Genomic DNA, 15,264 nt, shown 5'->3' with positions numbered 1-15,264 from the left:
TTTTGCCTTCAAGTAATTTTCCTACTTGAGCCACACAGCTCTTCACGATGAAGCCAAAATGTTCCTGTAAAATAGCTATTTTTGTTACCCTCGCTTAAAAAATGGTATAAATAATGCACAAGAAAACTCAGCACTGGTGGAGTCAGTGAAGCCCAGAATAAAACCCAAGAGTCCTGGTTGCCTTCTTTCCTTCCTAATACCCTTCTCTCCATAAAATGTGGCCATGGACAACACACTTTTAACATTGCCGTGCCGACAATTTGATCACACACCACCACAAAAGCACATTTCTTACCAGACACTCCCCACACAATGATGTACAGTGGGTGAAGTTATTGGGAAGAGATAACTGGTAGACTTCTCTTGCACAGGTAACAGCCTACAGTGCATTAATTAGGTTTTTTTTTCAGTATGACTAAGGTAACATTTCATTTCAGTTCATATTGCATCACATCAGAAGCTGGAATATTTCACTGCAGCCTTTAATTGCCCTGACTCATGCTGGCAGTAATGCAATACCCTCTTGGGAAAATAAATAAATAGACAAATAAATCCTTAGCAGATTTGGTAAAGTACCTATCAGTGCAAGCGCACTGCCTGATTATTTTTAAGATATTAAAAAGGGTTGTGGGTGCAATATGCAAACCTAAAAGGACAGGTGATGAACAGATTTATAGCTTTTTCCGTTTGACAGAAAAAAAAAAAAGAAATAGAGTGTGGATCAGCTTTTGAAAGCATTTGTCTCGAGTACCCAAGGGTAGTCTGGAAAATGAAAGCATTTCTATCACATCGGTACTTGTGCAGAAAGGCAGGATAATGAAGTGACCAGGCTATTACCCTTCCCAAAGAACTGAGATATTGTTGAAACTTGTGCACTTTAATTTCAGCACCCAGGAAAATGGCAGTAAACATCCTCTTCATGCTTTTCCCCCCTCTCCCTCAGTAATCACGGTGATTTCAGAACTAACACCTGCAAAAGAGACTTTTTAGCACATAATGAGTAACTCAGCGAAAAGAGAAGGCTGTGAGAGAACAGGATACAAAAATAAAAAAGGTAAGAACATAGTGAACAAAGGAATAAAATTGTAAGAGAGAACAAAACTTCCAGGGAAGAGAGCAGCCTTCCAAAAGGCTCCTGTTGAGGACTGGGCTTACAGAAGCAGCTGAGAAGCTAATGAGATGTCCCAGAAAGCTCGACGCCTGCTCCTTGCTCCTCACATCACCTCCTCGTAACACTCAGGAAAAAAAAGTTCATCTTGTCAGCAGGCCAGGGAAAATTCCAGCGCAACAAAACCGAGATCGGAACCCTCACCAAGTCCTCCTACCCAAGAGGAAAAACTGGAACAGCCCAAGCCAGAGCTCCTTCCCTCCTCTGTCGGTTTTTCCTGCCCAAAGTCAAATGAGCTCATCAAAATGCTTTTTGCAAACTGTTCAGAAATTTATTCTTTTGTACGTGTATTTTTTTAAAACATTCTTTCCTTGTTTGGAAAAGCATTTGCGGTAGCTACCCAAGCTGTTCTGTACGTCAAAGCGAACATAAAAGAAAAATCAGCTGCTCTCTTCTTATCTCTGAAATATATCAAATTAATCAGGCAATTAGCCAAAGATTTTTACATTTAATGTAAGACTTAGCAACGTGCTTTGCAAGAGAACTCTTGGCGCTTATTTCCATGAGTTTCCTAAGATTCTCATTAGAGGAATTTTCTTTTTGCTTTTTCAAGCAAAATCTAAATGGTCTCTAACCCATATCAGCATCCTCTTCTAGTTTTGCTACGCTTTATTTTTCACGCAGTAAATGAATAGGCAATACCATCCAGACCTGATGCCTCCCATTAAGTTTTGGAAAACCTACAGGAGAGAGCACAGTTAGTAAAAAATGACAACCGTTTCTGTTCTTGGATGGAGATGGATATCATCTCGTATTCCCATTACACAATTAAAGCTTTCAACGCACTCTTCTTCTATTGTAAACGCAGCAGTAATGAAATATGTTCTTTCAAAATGACATCATTTTGTTTTCCCAGCACATGCAAACAGATCTAATACACTTGGAATAGAAAAGGGCTCCCTACCACACAAAACGCGCGTGCACTCGAAACGTGCTGCTAGGCCACGCGCACACCACGGCACCACTTCCCACCTTTTGGGTTGCCATAAACAGCCAGCACCAATCATTTACACACAAAGCAACGTGGTCAGAAATGGTGCCAAAAAAACATTGAATCAAGCCCTTTCTCAGATTTCATGTCTTATTTTTCTACCAGCATACTGCCACACGCTTGCTATTGCCCAGATAGCTGGTCAGGTTCAATTAATTTCTTTTAGCACGCTCAGGATGCCTACATAGCAATAAAAGGTAGTAAAAAGGATCATTTTTATTAAGTTTTGAGGTTCTTGATAGTAGTAAAAGGAATTCCTTGATGCACTTTTTTCCCTCCCTGTTTTGTTTGCACAGAGCACCCAAAGATGTCAAACACTAATGGATACTATTTCTCTGATTTAACTAAGTTAAGGAGAGGAGAGCTGGGAAAGGGGAATGTTTGGGCCAGGTTTGGGAAAGGATGTCTGAGAGACAAAGCGTGGTATTAGTAGGCATGAATAATATATTTATGGAATCAGCAGAAGCCAGTCTATTTCACCTAGTCAAAGCCTACAACTGTATGTATTCTAATGTGCTCTATATTAAAATCATTGGCTATTGGCTTCCTTTGAGTTCCTAATATATTTCCAAAGATAGTTTTATCACAATTTTTATGAAATACACACGCAGAGGTAAAGTCACCATCAAGAGTGGGCATATAACAAGTAACAAGAAGTACCTGCAGTTTCTACATCACTATTTCCCCTCTTTTAAACGGCCCTAAAGATGATGAAAGCTCTTCCCAAAACCTGCATTTCTTTCAAAACCCCCCCATGGCAGGGGCGTTGGAACTAGATGATCTTTAAGGTCCCTTCCAACCCAAACCATTCTATGATTCTATAATAACTAGCCTGTTTTCTTCAGCTGTTGGGCTAGTTTTAGAAAAATGTGTACTGGGACACTAGATATCCTGCAGTTTTACTGCATGCTTGTACGTGCAGTTTTACTGTCCCATTGTCTCGTACAGATCCCAGTGCTTTCAAATGGGCAGCCCCAGACAACAGCATCAGTGAGTATGAAATGTTTCTTGTCTCTTTTAGGCCAAACAGTCAAACAACAATCACTTTTTTTTCTAGCAGGTGAGACTAGGGTACGTTGTCAGAGACGTGTTGTCCACAAAACTCCCATGCAATGCCACATCTCACATTTCCTCTATAATTGCACAAGCACTTTCTCCCAGTGAGTAGCAGACTAAAGTTCTTTCCTACAAGTCTTCCCATTCCTGTGCATCCAGACTCCCTGTTAATACTTTTTCCTTAGCGGGCACTGAGAAAGCTTCGTGTATGCAAAAGAAAGAAGACCCCAAAAAATTACCTTCTGTTCTTCTATAAGCCACTAGGGATTTGTCAAAAATTTTCCCTATGCAGAGCCACGTTTCGGTTCAAAAATAGGCCGGGCACTAATTAAAAAGCTTATGTGGGCATCAGCTGGTGTTCACCAACATTTTTACATGTCAATGGGTATTTGTTACCAAAGCCATCTCCTATGTCAGTATATCCTTAGCTGTAATCAGAGAGGAAATCTCATGTGCAATGCCTGCTGCATCAGCAAGAGCAACACCTTGTCCTCCCCTTGCTGCTGCTGAGCTGCAGTTCACAAAATGCATCACGTACTCTCAAGTCAAAGCAATATTTCATGGGGCTTCAACATGATAGACAAAAACAACTGAAAAATATAGAATCACAGAATGGTTTGGGTTAGAAGGGATCTCAAAGATCATCCAGTTCCAACCCTCCTGAAATGGGCAGGGACACCCTCCACTCTACCAGGTTGCCCAAAGCCTCATCCAACCTGGCCTTGAACACTTCCAGGGACGGGGCATCTACAACTTCTCTGGGCAACATGTTCCAGTGCCTCACCACCCTCATGGTAAAAAATTTCTTATCATACATATATATACACACACACGTGTTGCTGTCGTTTCCCCGTAGGAGGCAAAGAACAGCTCCACAAGGTGGGCAGCATTACCTGAACGCCTCTTCCTGTACCTGAAACTCTGCCTTCACCCAGCAAGAAGGGAAGATGAAGCTTGCTGCCCACCTTCTGCGTAGAAAGCCTCGCACAGAGCAGGAGATGCTGCCACAATACAACACAACTCCACGTGAAGCTGTACTTAAGATCCCCTGCAGAGGGAACAAAAAGTGGGTGCATATACATACACCCAAACACACAGAAAAAAATACCTTGTCTGCTGATTTTCAAGGAGCTGAGGAGACACAGGGAAAGCTTTTTGTTGCCAGACCAACCACCAGGATTTACCTGACCTGCAGAAATGTCGTTGGGACTGAACATGACCTTGAATGACAAGCACATCAGAATACAACGTGCAAGATCTAATGTTAGAATTTCTTGACACTTCACTGCAAGTCTCTCAGCATTTCGTATTTTCAAAGCTCCAGTCATGGAGTCAAACAGTGAATAAATATTCTCAGCTTTAAGTATACTTATTCATTTATTTTGCAGAGGAAAGATGAACATGACCCATCTCTCACTTATAAACTCAAACTGGAGGCAAATTAAAAAGAAAATAATCAAAGTGCACCTTAAAAGTGCATAATTTTTAAAGCCAGTTTTTTTGATTTTTCAGGAACTTGACTGCTGTTTTTTAAATGCTTGAAGAATCAGTCATACTATAGATGAAAAGACACTCCAGTAGATTGGCATTTCTTTAAAATGAGTCTTTCCATCTCCAGTGTGACTGACTGCATATATGCAGTCTGATTTAGGTAGGGATTCCCATAAGAAAATAAAGAATGACAAATCCCACCATAACTTCGGGATAAAATAGCACAGGTCAGCACTAAGATAAGGTATTATCACACAACGGAAGAGATGAATGGCTGGAAGAAGCTATGGGAGAGTCTAGAATTGAAAAGATGGAGAAATCCTTTAGGGAGCCCGGGTAATTTTACTCCAATCTCTCTAAATTAAGTGTTATAGTCACTCTGTTGGAGCACAGGACTATGAGTCAGCACTGGACCATGCATTGCTCTTCACTTCTCTCGCTCATAGAAGGGCAGCGCATCACGTACGAGACCATCACGCGCCCTGGCCAGCCTCAAGCCCAGGCCACACACAAACATAACATCAACGGGCAGAGAAAAAGTCAAAACCCCTCTACGTGTGACCACAGTGAGATGTTTTAACCAAATAAATCTCAAATTCAACTGCAAACTTATAGAACGTCAGTCTACCGCATTAGGACACCAAAAAAACCACAACAAACATAGAGAGACCTATACTCTTTCCATACTATTCCCTTAAGTAAGAGAACAGGAACGACAAAGTGCAAAGTGCATATTATCTTTTTCACTCTACTATTGTGCAAACACACGATTTTAATAACCTCAGTATCTCCCACAGGTACCACGTGCTCCCAACACAGCTGCACGACAGTTTCCCAACAGGTCTTCTCTTCCACACAACTTCATCTCATTCCTCAATCTAACATTCGCCCACAAAAAGCGAGTCAGATCTGCCAGAAAAGCAGTTGCAATAGGAAATCTGTAATTATTTCTCTCATGATAAATAATTCTTCCCGTTCAACCTGTGATGGACGCCTGCTTGCGCTATTTGCCAGGAAAACAAATGGATTAACCCCACTGCACATAGATCCAAGGACTGAACACAAAATGAATCACACAACTGAGTTTTTCTGTTGTTAATTTCTGCCACGATCGCTTACAAGGTATGAAAAGAGTCAAATAAAACCCAGAAAAAAAGAGTTTACTAAACCAGCTTTTTTCTTTTAGTAACATTTTTCAGAAATTGAACATCACGGCTACACTAGCACCCAAATATATCAAGTATTTTTAACATCTTCCCTACTGATCCAAGGAGCAGAAAGCACTGAAAAGGCCCAGATTTCTGCCCCATGAACCAGCATCGTGTGCTGACACTCGTGTTCCCAAGGACGCTAAAATCTGCACGTATATAGCGCTTTTCAGTGTGCTAAACCTATCTCCACGGCATCCAGAGAAAAAGTGCATAGCAAAATCACAAAGTGGTATCCAATTCTCTTACTGGATTGTACTCCAGACGGCATGAGTCATTTTGGAAAGCTGCAGCTTGCTGATGGAGCACAGGCTTGAACGGGAGTAGGGCCACCGATAATCTGTGGAACCACTAGACGTCTACAAGAATGCTTGCCTTTTTTTTTTTTGGCCCTAGTTTAATCCAACGTGGATTTTCAAAGCCACACAAATTCCATCCTCAAAGCAGCAAGTCTGCAAGACTTTCGTAGAGAGACGTGACGGCACTTCCCTCCACCCTTGCAAGTCAAGTCTTCACTGATACTCTTCTGTCTGCAAACAAACTGATCAGGATTCTTCAACATTATGTACTTTGACAGGACTCAACATTAAGTGCCAGATTTAAGGAGCAGCTGCATTCCAGCTGGCATAGCTCTTCCTTGTACCACGAGCAGCCAAAAAGGTTCAAGCAATTCCAGCCCTACTCCTTCTGGTGGCTCTCCTGGCTGTTTTCTGTGTAAATGTGGTCAAGTGTACATTCCATTGTTCAATTGACTGAACGTTGACTCATCTGCAAATCATTTAGAGGATTTATAATTATCCTTGCCCTGACATTTCCTCACCAAAAACGAAAAAGAAATGAGAACTAAGGAAAATTATTCTGAAAACTGAATTCAATATTCCTTGAAGGGAAATCTTTATCTTCACAAAGTCTTGTGGCCAAGAAGTTCAGGTTTTCCCTTGCCATATCGCACCAGCGTTTCTGACCCGCGTGTGTAAACTGAGTAACTAGTTCTCAGGGGGTAAAAGTTCTCTCTCAAAATTCATAAGCAGCACAGCAAAGACCAGTGTTCACTGGTGCTTGTGCACCCGATGGCTCTGCAGACCCTGCAAACCCTATAGCTCTTGTTAGAGGAACAGTTACAAGCAAAGCATCTTTCATTTGCCAACTTCAAACAGAGAAGACAATAGATCAATGACTAGAAGTAGCTTCAGCTTTTATGTGTGAATTTTGAGATTTAAAAGTATCTAGAATTTATATTTTAATTAAGCAAAGAGATAGGCCTGAGCTTAAAAAGCAATAAAAGGGATTGGGAAAGGTCAGCACGAGCAGGCCCAATACAGACCATGTAGTGCTGTATTCAGGGTCTGTCTGCAGCTGGAATTATTTGTAAGCAGCTGCTCCTGAGAAGATCCACGTGTGGTCTAGCCCTTGAAAGGGAGAACGTATTCAAAACCAGAGACATTTGCTGGAGAAAAGGTTTTTGTGTGATTTGGGTGTCTCTACTGTTTGTTAACATACACCGAAGCGTGGAGAAAAGGGGTATTATGCCTACAAGTAATGTCCTACACGCAGCCAGAGAGCAACATCTCCACCAAGCTGACTACTGCTGCTCAAGAACTGGAGAGAAGCCATTTTTCTCAAATGGAGAGACATCCCTGGGAAATTGGGGGGAACTAATTAAGAATCAGACATGCACCTTAAACAGAAGAGGCTGTAAGCTCTGAAGGTGCTCAAGAGAGATCTAACATGGAGATTGATGGAGATTTCCACAAAACATCTATTGCAACTGTTAACTTCTCAATGACAACAAAGGGACTGGGTAAAGAAAGGACAGGAAAAACACTGCTTCAAAATTACTGTTGTGTTGTTTGGTTTCTTTTTTAAACCGTGCCCAGTTCTCCTTCATTTTGGTTTTAAGAAAGAGCTTCTGATCTTGCACTCGTAATCAATCAATCATGGATACTTCCACCAGCAGGGGAAAATAGAATTCAGGTGTCAATCTGTATTCACAAATCAGACTGGGGGCTCTGGCACTTGAAAAAACAGACTTACTGCCTCTTAGCCTGAAGCAGGCACGAGGTAAGCATCAAGTGCTTCAGGACAACGCTATGCACATACACCATACCTAACTGGGAGAAAAAGGGAAGAAATTGGTATGTCTGACACGGCTTTTTCCCCTCACAAGAACTCCACTTGTGGTGCTCTGAGCTGTCACAGCAGTTTTTCCAGCAGCATAATTATCTCCCTGTGAAACTTGCTTCCCTCTTCAGAGTATCTCTGGGGGAAGGAGGGGGGTGTTTGTCTTCTCCTTCTAATAATGAACCCCCTGGCCAGCAGCCTCAGCATCTCTTCTGTGTTCCTTAAAATCACGCTGGCTCCAAGGCTACGGATTGAAGCTCAGCTACTCCATCATCCCAGCAACCAAACCTACAACCTCTTACGTAAAGAATAACCCTCAGCTTTGCCAGCACGGCCCCCATACGAGATCAACAGAGCTCTGACACTTTCACAGCTTCCCATGGGGATTTAAGTATCAGATATGGAAGCGATCAGAGGCTTCTTAATCTCATTACGTTGCTCCTGTGAAAAGCTAGGAGAAACCGTGGCAGAATTAAACAAATTAGTTTGTAGACAAAAAAAAAAATAAAAGTCAACACTGCTCTGGTAAACCTTCTGGGCATGAATTTAATGGCTCTCTGCAACCACAAACACTAGGATTTAAGAACAACCATCTTCTGAAATTGATATCTCGCAGTGGCTTTGTTTCCCTCAATCATTAATAGGGAAGGGAGATTTTCAGTCTATGAAAATCTAAGTGGTTTCATGTGTGCCCAATAAGCAGCTCCCTGAGTAGTACAAGAAGCTGGGAAAGTCCCCTTTGAAAGGGAAGCTGTCAACACCACGCATCAGACGAAACCGTGCAAAATTGAGACATCATTGTCGTTTCCTCCTCTTGTTTCATTTTTCGCGACTCACGCCTTGCTTCCGTCTCGGGAAGCACTCCATCTCGCCCGCTTTGCTTGCAGTCTACCACACGAGCTCAATTTAACTGCAGAAAACTCTTCAAACCTGCTCCTACACTTCGGATGTCCAAGTTGGTTTCCGAGTAGGCTTCGCTTACGCAAAAGCATCTTAAATGTCGTCTTCGGGAGCTGAGCTGGCTGACTGGTGCTATTTTCAAAGGAGAATGTCTAAGTTTCAAACACATGGACCAAGGTGTCAGGCCACGTGCCCAGGGTTGGAACTCACTCTTATTTCAGGTGTAGCGAGGGGCTCGCTGTGTGTTTGATGTCACACAAAGTTCTACCTTACTGTTAAATCACTACTGGGAAACATGGAAATATTGTGTCAGGGCCCCTCTTCCCCAGCACTCCCAGTTACGAGATTTGCTCAGAAACCATGAAAAAAAAAAAATGTAATGGTAGTTTAATGCTCCTTTTATTTACCTTTTGACACTTGATTTCATGGTATGTATTGATACGGTTCTCAAAACTTTTATCCCAATACAGCTTTATCTACAAAACACACAGCTTTTCACACAGCTACTGAGGGCATATGCACTAAAATAGTCGGATATTTTAAGTAAATAATCTTAAAAAAAGAGCATGACACGCATTGGTCCAGCACACTTACATGCCTAAGGCAGAATTCAGCACAGTGACACTGAACGAGCTGCAAAGAGATAAAATGTACGTTTCCAAATTACATTTATTAATACAGCAAGTAAAGTTGTTCCATTCAAGTATCAGGAAGAGAACACGTAGAGAACAACAGATTCAAAAGGCTTGGAAATTTTCTGTTTATGTTTCAGAAAAAAAGTTTGGGTAATATCTTGCCATATTCCCCTTTTAAAAAGCACAAAATGGTGTGAAACACACAAACGAAGAAACGTGGCCAGAAATTAAAGCGTGTTTGCATGGTGAAAGCACTCCTTAAGGGCTGAAATGTCATCTGCTACATTCCAATCCTGGACAAGGTTTGGAGCACTGATTTACAAACCCTACGGAAAAAACGTGGAGAAATCCTTGGCTATTCAATGGCACTACAAATAGGCAAATTGCTGTATAATATATAAAGAAAAGAAGAAAACACATTGCTGGAGCATGTCATGTTTGGTTTATAACAACGAGCTGCACCCAGAGACTCGGATCAAGTGGAGAGTCATGACAGAGCTGCCCCCTCTACGAGTGGTTAAATCCCATCAGGACCACGCACTGCATTGGATCCATGTGCCAGGAGAAAGTGAACCATCACCACCGCCTGTGTATCAGCTCAACATCCAACACAGCCCTCATCTTATTTCAGCAAAAGCCACAGGATGCTCGTGATGATCCAGCTAAAATTGCCCCCAGCTTGGACTGTCGGAATTAAAAACCAAAGAGCTGTGTCAAACTCTTGGTCTGCTAATGTTAGAAAGGCTTTCTCGTCTTTTCATGTTACAAGAAGTGTCAGGTTAAGAGTCCTTCCCCAAGTTGGAGTAACCAGAGACTTCAGACCTCCGAGGAGCTTCAAAATGAACTTAGAGTAACGGTAAATACGTAACCCAACAAGCAGTAATGCACTGTCATCCTCCGGATGCTTCACAAGTTCATTCAGCCATGGGACCTGCTGAAAGGGAACACAAGGCCGGGCAACCCTTTGTACATTGAAGTGGAAGCCGTGATGGCAATCTAAGAGGTGATCCAACACAAACACAACGTTCCTGGCCCAGGAAGCTCAACGGAGGTCACGCTCGGCTCTGCCCAATATCATGCTGCCAATGACGACCACCACCCTCTTGTGGTCGTTGCCACCACAAAGCATCTCGGACCAGACAGTGGTTGCTATCAGCTTGGAAAGAAAACTGTAACAGATCTTGTAGCTAGCATTGCACTTTGGCTGCTGTTTTACCCAAAGATGAAGAAAACCAGATTAGATTAGACTAGGGATTGCGTAAGAAAAGGCATCAGACAGAAAACAGGTATTGCATCACCTCTGAGGTGTCTCCAGAGGTGCTGGGACAACAAATTTCGCATTCACCATTTCAGAAGGAATAATCACAGGACATGAGAGAAGCTAGAATGTAAATGGTGCTTTGAAGCAAAGGTACCAAGTTCAAATTCCTCTCCCCTTCCATCATCCCGCTCTAAATCACGCTCCGGTGTGTGCTGTTGGACCCGAACAAAGCAGCAGGTATGAGTGTGAAATATATTTAAGTGCTGAGGCTTATATCTTAATTTGTTTTCAATACACATGGAAATTTACCCTGTTCTGACTCAGCAGCTTAACAGTCACCTGCTCTGGTCGTTATCCTCATGATTGGAAAGCTCGGATCCCATCCCAATTCTTCTGCTTTCAGTCCATCACACATCACTTCAAAGTCACCTTAATTCTCCCTTCCAACACCTACTTTGGGGTTTTTTTTTTGTGGTTTATTTTTTTCTTTTCCCCAGAAATAACATTCCTTTTTATATCACAGGACCATTGGTGAAAAATAGGGGATTTAACTTTCCTTTATTGACCACTGTCGGGAGCAGAATATCAAAACCTCACATTCTGGTCCCTGAAGTTTTCAGAAAGTGTCAAACAACAAGAAGAAACATAGTTCAGAGAAAGGTTAAACCAAAAAGCCTGGTAAAGGGGGATTAAACTAATTTTTTTTTTTTTTTGTATTCTTCATATAAATGCTGAAGACACCTGCCATAGTATATTTGACATGCTGGTTGTTGCAAGGAGAACGGGGTGGGTGCAAAGGACATGCTCACTAACGTTACATTTGTAAGACAAAACGCAGGGATTTTTTTTTTTTTTTCCAGGGAAAGCATCCTGGGGGGAGCTGGAGAGAGCACGTTCCTCACCACTGGAGCATGGGAAAGCTGTGCAAGGCGAGCTGGAAGGCACACAGAGGTCAGGAGAACAGGCAGTTTAGCAGTCCCGGCGCAGCTCTAGCAGAGGTAACGTCATGCCATGCCAAGTCACCCAGAACTGGTTCTGCATAACACAAATCACCGGAGACTGGCCCAGGAGAAGATGCTATCTATCCCAAGGAACGCTCACCGCCGTGCTGTCGGTGCCGTGATTCAGCTGTCCTGGGCAATGACTGCTCTTCCACAAGCTCAGAGTTGCTTTTTGCTGTCCCTCTTCCTCTCCAGCCAAAAAGCTATTGCTACAGGTAGGGCAAGGATTCTACAACCCTTAGATGTACCACCCAGAAGATTATTTTTTTCCCCCTGAAGAAAATACACATCAGCACAACTCCTTTTGTCTAGATTTAGTTTTACATCAATTATCGGAAAACTCCCTCAGACTCCAAGAATCAGTCAGGAGCACTGGACTGAGAGTATGAAGTTAAAAATACTTCTATAATCCTAATAAATGCAAGTCTTGCTTGTAAGAAAAAAGCAAGTTTCTGTCTCTATGCTGAAAAGGACACTGAGGGAACGTGAGTAAGAGGTTCTCCTTCAGAAAGACAACCATAATAATCTAATACAAAGTTCTGTCATGCTCTGGACTGTCCAAATAACTGGCAAAAAAGGGGACTCTCACTGCCAGAACTCAAACATATTTAATCTGCAGACTTCCCTGAAATACAAAACCCATTTGGAAGAAAACTGCACAGGTCAGATCAGATCATTGCTAAACTTCATCTTTCTTTAGGTACTGCACACGCTGGCATCACCAGCTACTTACAAACATCAGAGTTTTCATCTGGAGTGAGCTCCACGCATTCCCAAGGCAATTCCCATCAAACAAAAATCCTGTAGTGTTCCGATTTAGAAAATCCTTTAAGGCACGTGTGTGTCTGGATATATGGGTGCCAATATATTGTGTGTTGTGCTGCTTCTGTCACAAAGGACACTGGGGAGTGCAAGGGCTCCAGAATTAGTACTCCATACACATTCAGTTTTTAAATTCAGTTTTGTTTCAAAGTAAGGGGAATCCAAATGACCTAACCAGATTTCTCCCAGTACCTGAGTCACCAGGTAGCACAAACAATGAGAAAATATTCACTAGCAGCTTTCCTGAGGCAAAATACTTCCAGAAAGGAAGAATGCACAGATAATTTCAGAGAAATTTTGCAGTGCTGGTAGGAGCTACTCTCCTCCAGTTTCTGGCAGTGTAAGCTGAAGTAGGTGGAGTTAGCATAAATTACCAAGACTTTGTTGATAATGTGTGATACAGTGAAAGAAGAACCTGTGTCTCCAGCTTCCGGCAGCTATGTTCATAAATAACTTTTAGCTTGGTAGAAATAGCCTTGATCTGTAAACCAGGCAGGTGGTAACAATATGCCCAAGACAGCAAGTTTTAAATTATACTGGTTTCCCGACTCCCTCCTTTTTTCCACCAACTAAATATTTATGCACTCTCAGCCCTGAAGTAGAAAAATCCCATCTGAACTGCAACAGCAATAGGCTTTTTCCTACCAGCCAGAGCACAAATCCAAGCCTAGGGTGAAGGAGACCATTTGCCATTAAGATAATCAGCACTGTCTCACTCCACAAGAATTTTAACTACATGATAACCTGGCCCTCCAGAATTATTGCTCCTAAACCTATATCGTATCAACAGCACTTAGTTACCCATTAGAAAGGGGGGAAAAAAAAAAAAATACACTCAGCACAGAACCCTTGTGACTATTGCTGTTTTCACACAGCCAAAGTACAGAGGATGTGCTCTGCTCCTGACAGCATATATTGCATTTTTGATTGAAAAAACGCACCTTTCAGCCATGCTAATAACCACATTCGACACACTTCACCCGAAAACGCCTCAAGGACCACTGTCACATGAAGAATGGGATGCAAAATTATACTTTGTCTGCTTTCTACGTGCTGGTGTAACCTACACAGAGGGATCTGCTTGAAGGAGGTAATTAACCTTCCTCCATTCAAATACTCAGCCACTTAAAAGACACGCAGCCATATGCATATGCTTAAAAATACACTAAAAATTAAAATGAAGTTTTGCAAATGCCACGCTTGCCTTTTTAAATCGCGCTCTACATTTTTATTAGGCATCGCTGGCTACGGCCAGTTGTGGAACAATTACATTCCACGGAGACACGGTATCGTTCCAATACTCCATTTATGAGAAAACTGGGGGTTGTTGTTTTTTTTTTTAAAAAAAAAAAGGCAAGAAAGCATCTCCGAGGAGCGTTTATCTGCGGGTGATTTATTGATAGCACTGACCTTTCAGATCCATCAAGATTGCTTCCAGCTCCTACGGTTCCCGCAGCGAAAGCTGTCGGATAGATGCTGGTGAAGGCTCCGGTCCCTCCCTCCATGTTGCACACACACACACACACAGGCTCTGCAGGAGGAGGAGGAGGAGGAGGAGGGAGGAGGCAGCAGGAGAAAGGGCTGAGGACTGAGGTTGTCCCCCCCCCCCAACTCCTTCTCCAGTCTTCCCCACCCTCCCATTAACGACACGCTCCCGTAATCCCACCGGCTCCAGTGTCCGCTCCGCAGCGCCGCATCCGAGCCCCCCCCCCCCCCCCCCCCCCCCAAATAAAAAGGTACATGGGAATGAGAAGCACAAACCAGCTCGGAATTCCAGGTTCCCATTCTGCCTCCCTCCCCTCGCCAGCACTGATTCATGCTTTCCCGAGGCTGTTACAGGCGTTTCGGCTGTAACCCTTTGCGCGCCGGAGGGAGGTAAAGGAATTAATTCCTTTGTCCTGCGCACCTCCTGCCCCGTCCCTCGGATCCACGCACGGATGGTTCCCACCTGCTCTGGCTGGTTTTACCCCTAAAAAAAACTTCAGCAACTCTGATGCGAGTGACCAGTAAGAGTCACAAGAGCGGGAGTCCATTCCCAGTTCTGCCAACTGCATAACCTCGGATATATGACACTCGTGTTTGCTGTTCTGCTTCCTCCTTTTTGAAAGCAGGATAATATTTACTGGGGTCCCAGAGGAGACTGGGAACTTAATTTATTTCTCTGTTTATGCAGCCAGTTTTAAAAGGAGCTGTGTAAAAACTGGTATTACATTTTCTATCCTCTAAGCCATAAATAGGAAATAAGTATTCTCATAATGAAATAACAGAAATATGACCAACTTTCAAATCCCATTAGAAGACTGCAATCTTCCATCAGACCACCACTGCAGCAGGCTGGATCATCAGATACCCCTAAGAGGCAGTGAGGTCCAGCAAATAAAGAGGAAAGCTGGGATGATGGATGACTGGCTTTGCCATGAGCTTGCTGAGTGACCTTGATGGAGACATTTTAATCTTTCTGTATTGGTACAAAATGTAGAGCTATTCTCACCTCTGTAGAACAGCACAAGTGGTTTTTTGTATTATTATTACTGCTAATAATAAAAATCAAAACACTTTTTTTGTTTAAAATTGAATAGAAGAGGCTACACAGTTGGTACAACTCTGGGG

The 15,264-nt window shown here is 42.7% G+C and overlaps 1 protein-coding gene across 1 annotated transcript in view; it reads right to left on the bottom strand.

Moving 5' to 3' along the window:
- Positions 1–14,159, bottom strand: part of ARHGAP32 (Rho GTPase activating protein 32) — a 180,738-nt gene extending 166,579 nt beyond the window's left edge. The window contains exon 1 of the mRNA XM_086626940.1: positions 14,065–14,159. Coding sequence (XP_086483066.1) covers positions 14,065–14,159 — 95 coding nt within the window. The remainder of the gene's footprint in view (positions 1–14,064) is intronic.
- Between the last annotated feature and the right edge of the window lie 1,105 nt (positions 14,160–15,264).

This window comes from Tauraco erythrolophus, chromosome 26 (genome assembly GCF_009769465.1).
Source record: "Tauraco erythrolophus isolate bTauEry1 chromosome 26, bTauEry1.pri, whole genome shotgun sequence".
Taxonomy (NCBI): Eukaryota; Metazoa; Chordata; class Aves; order Musophagiformes; family Musophagidae; genus Tauraco; species Tauraco erythrolophus.
This window is presented reverse-complemented; position numbering and strand designations above follow the sequence as displayed.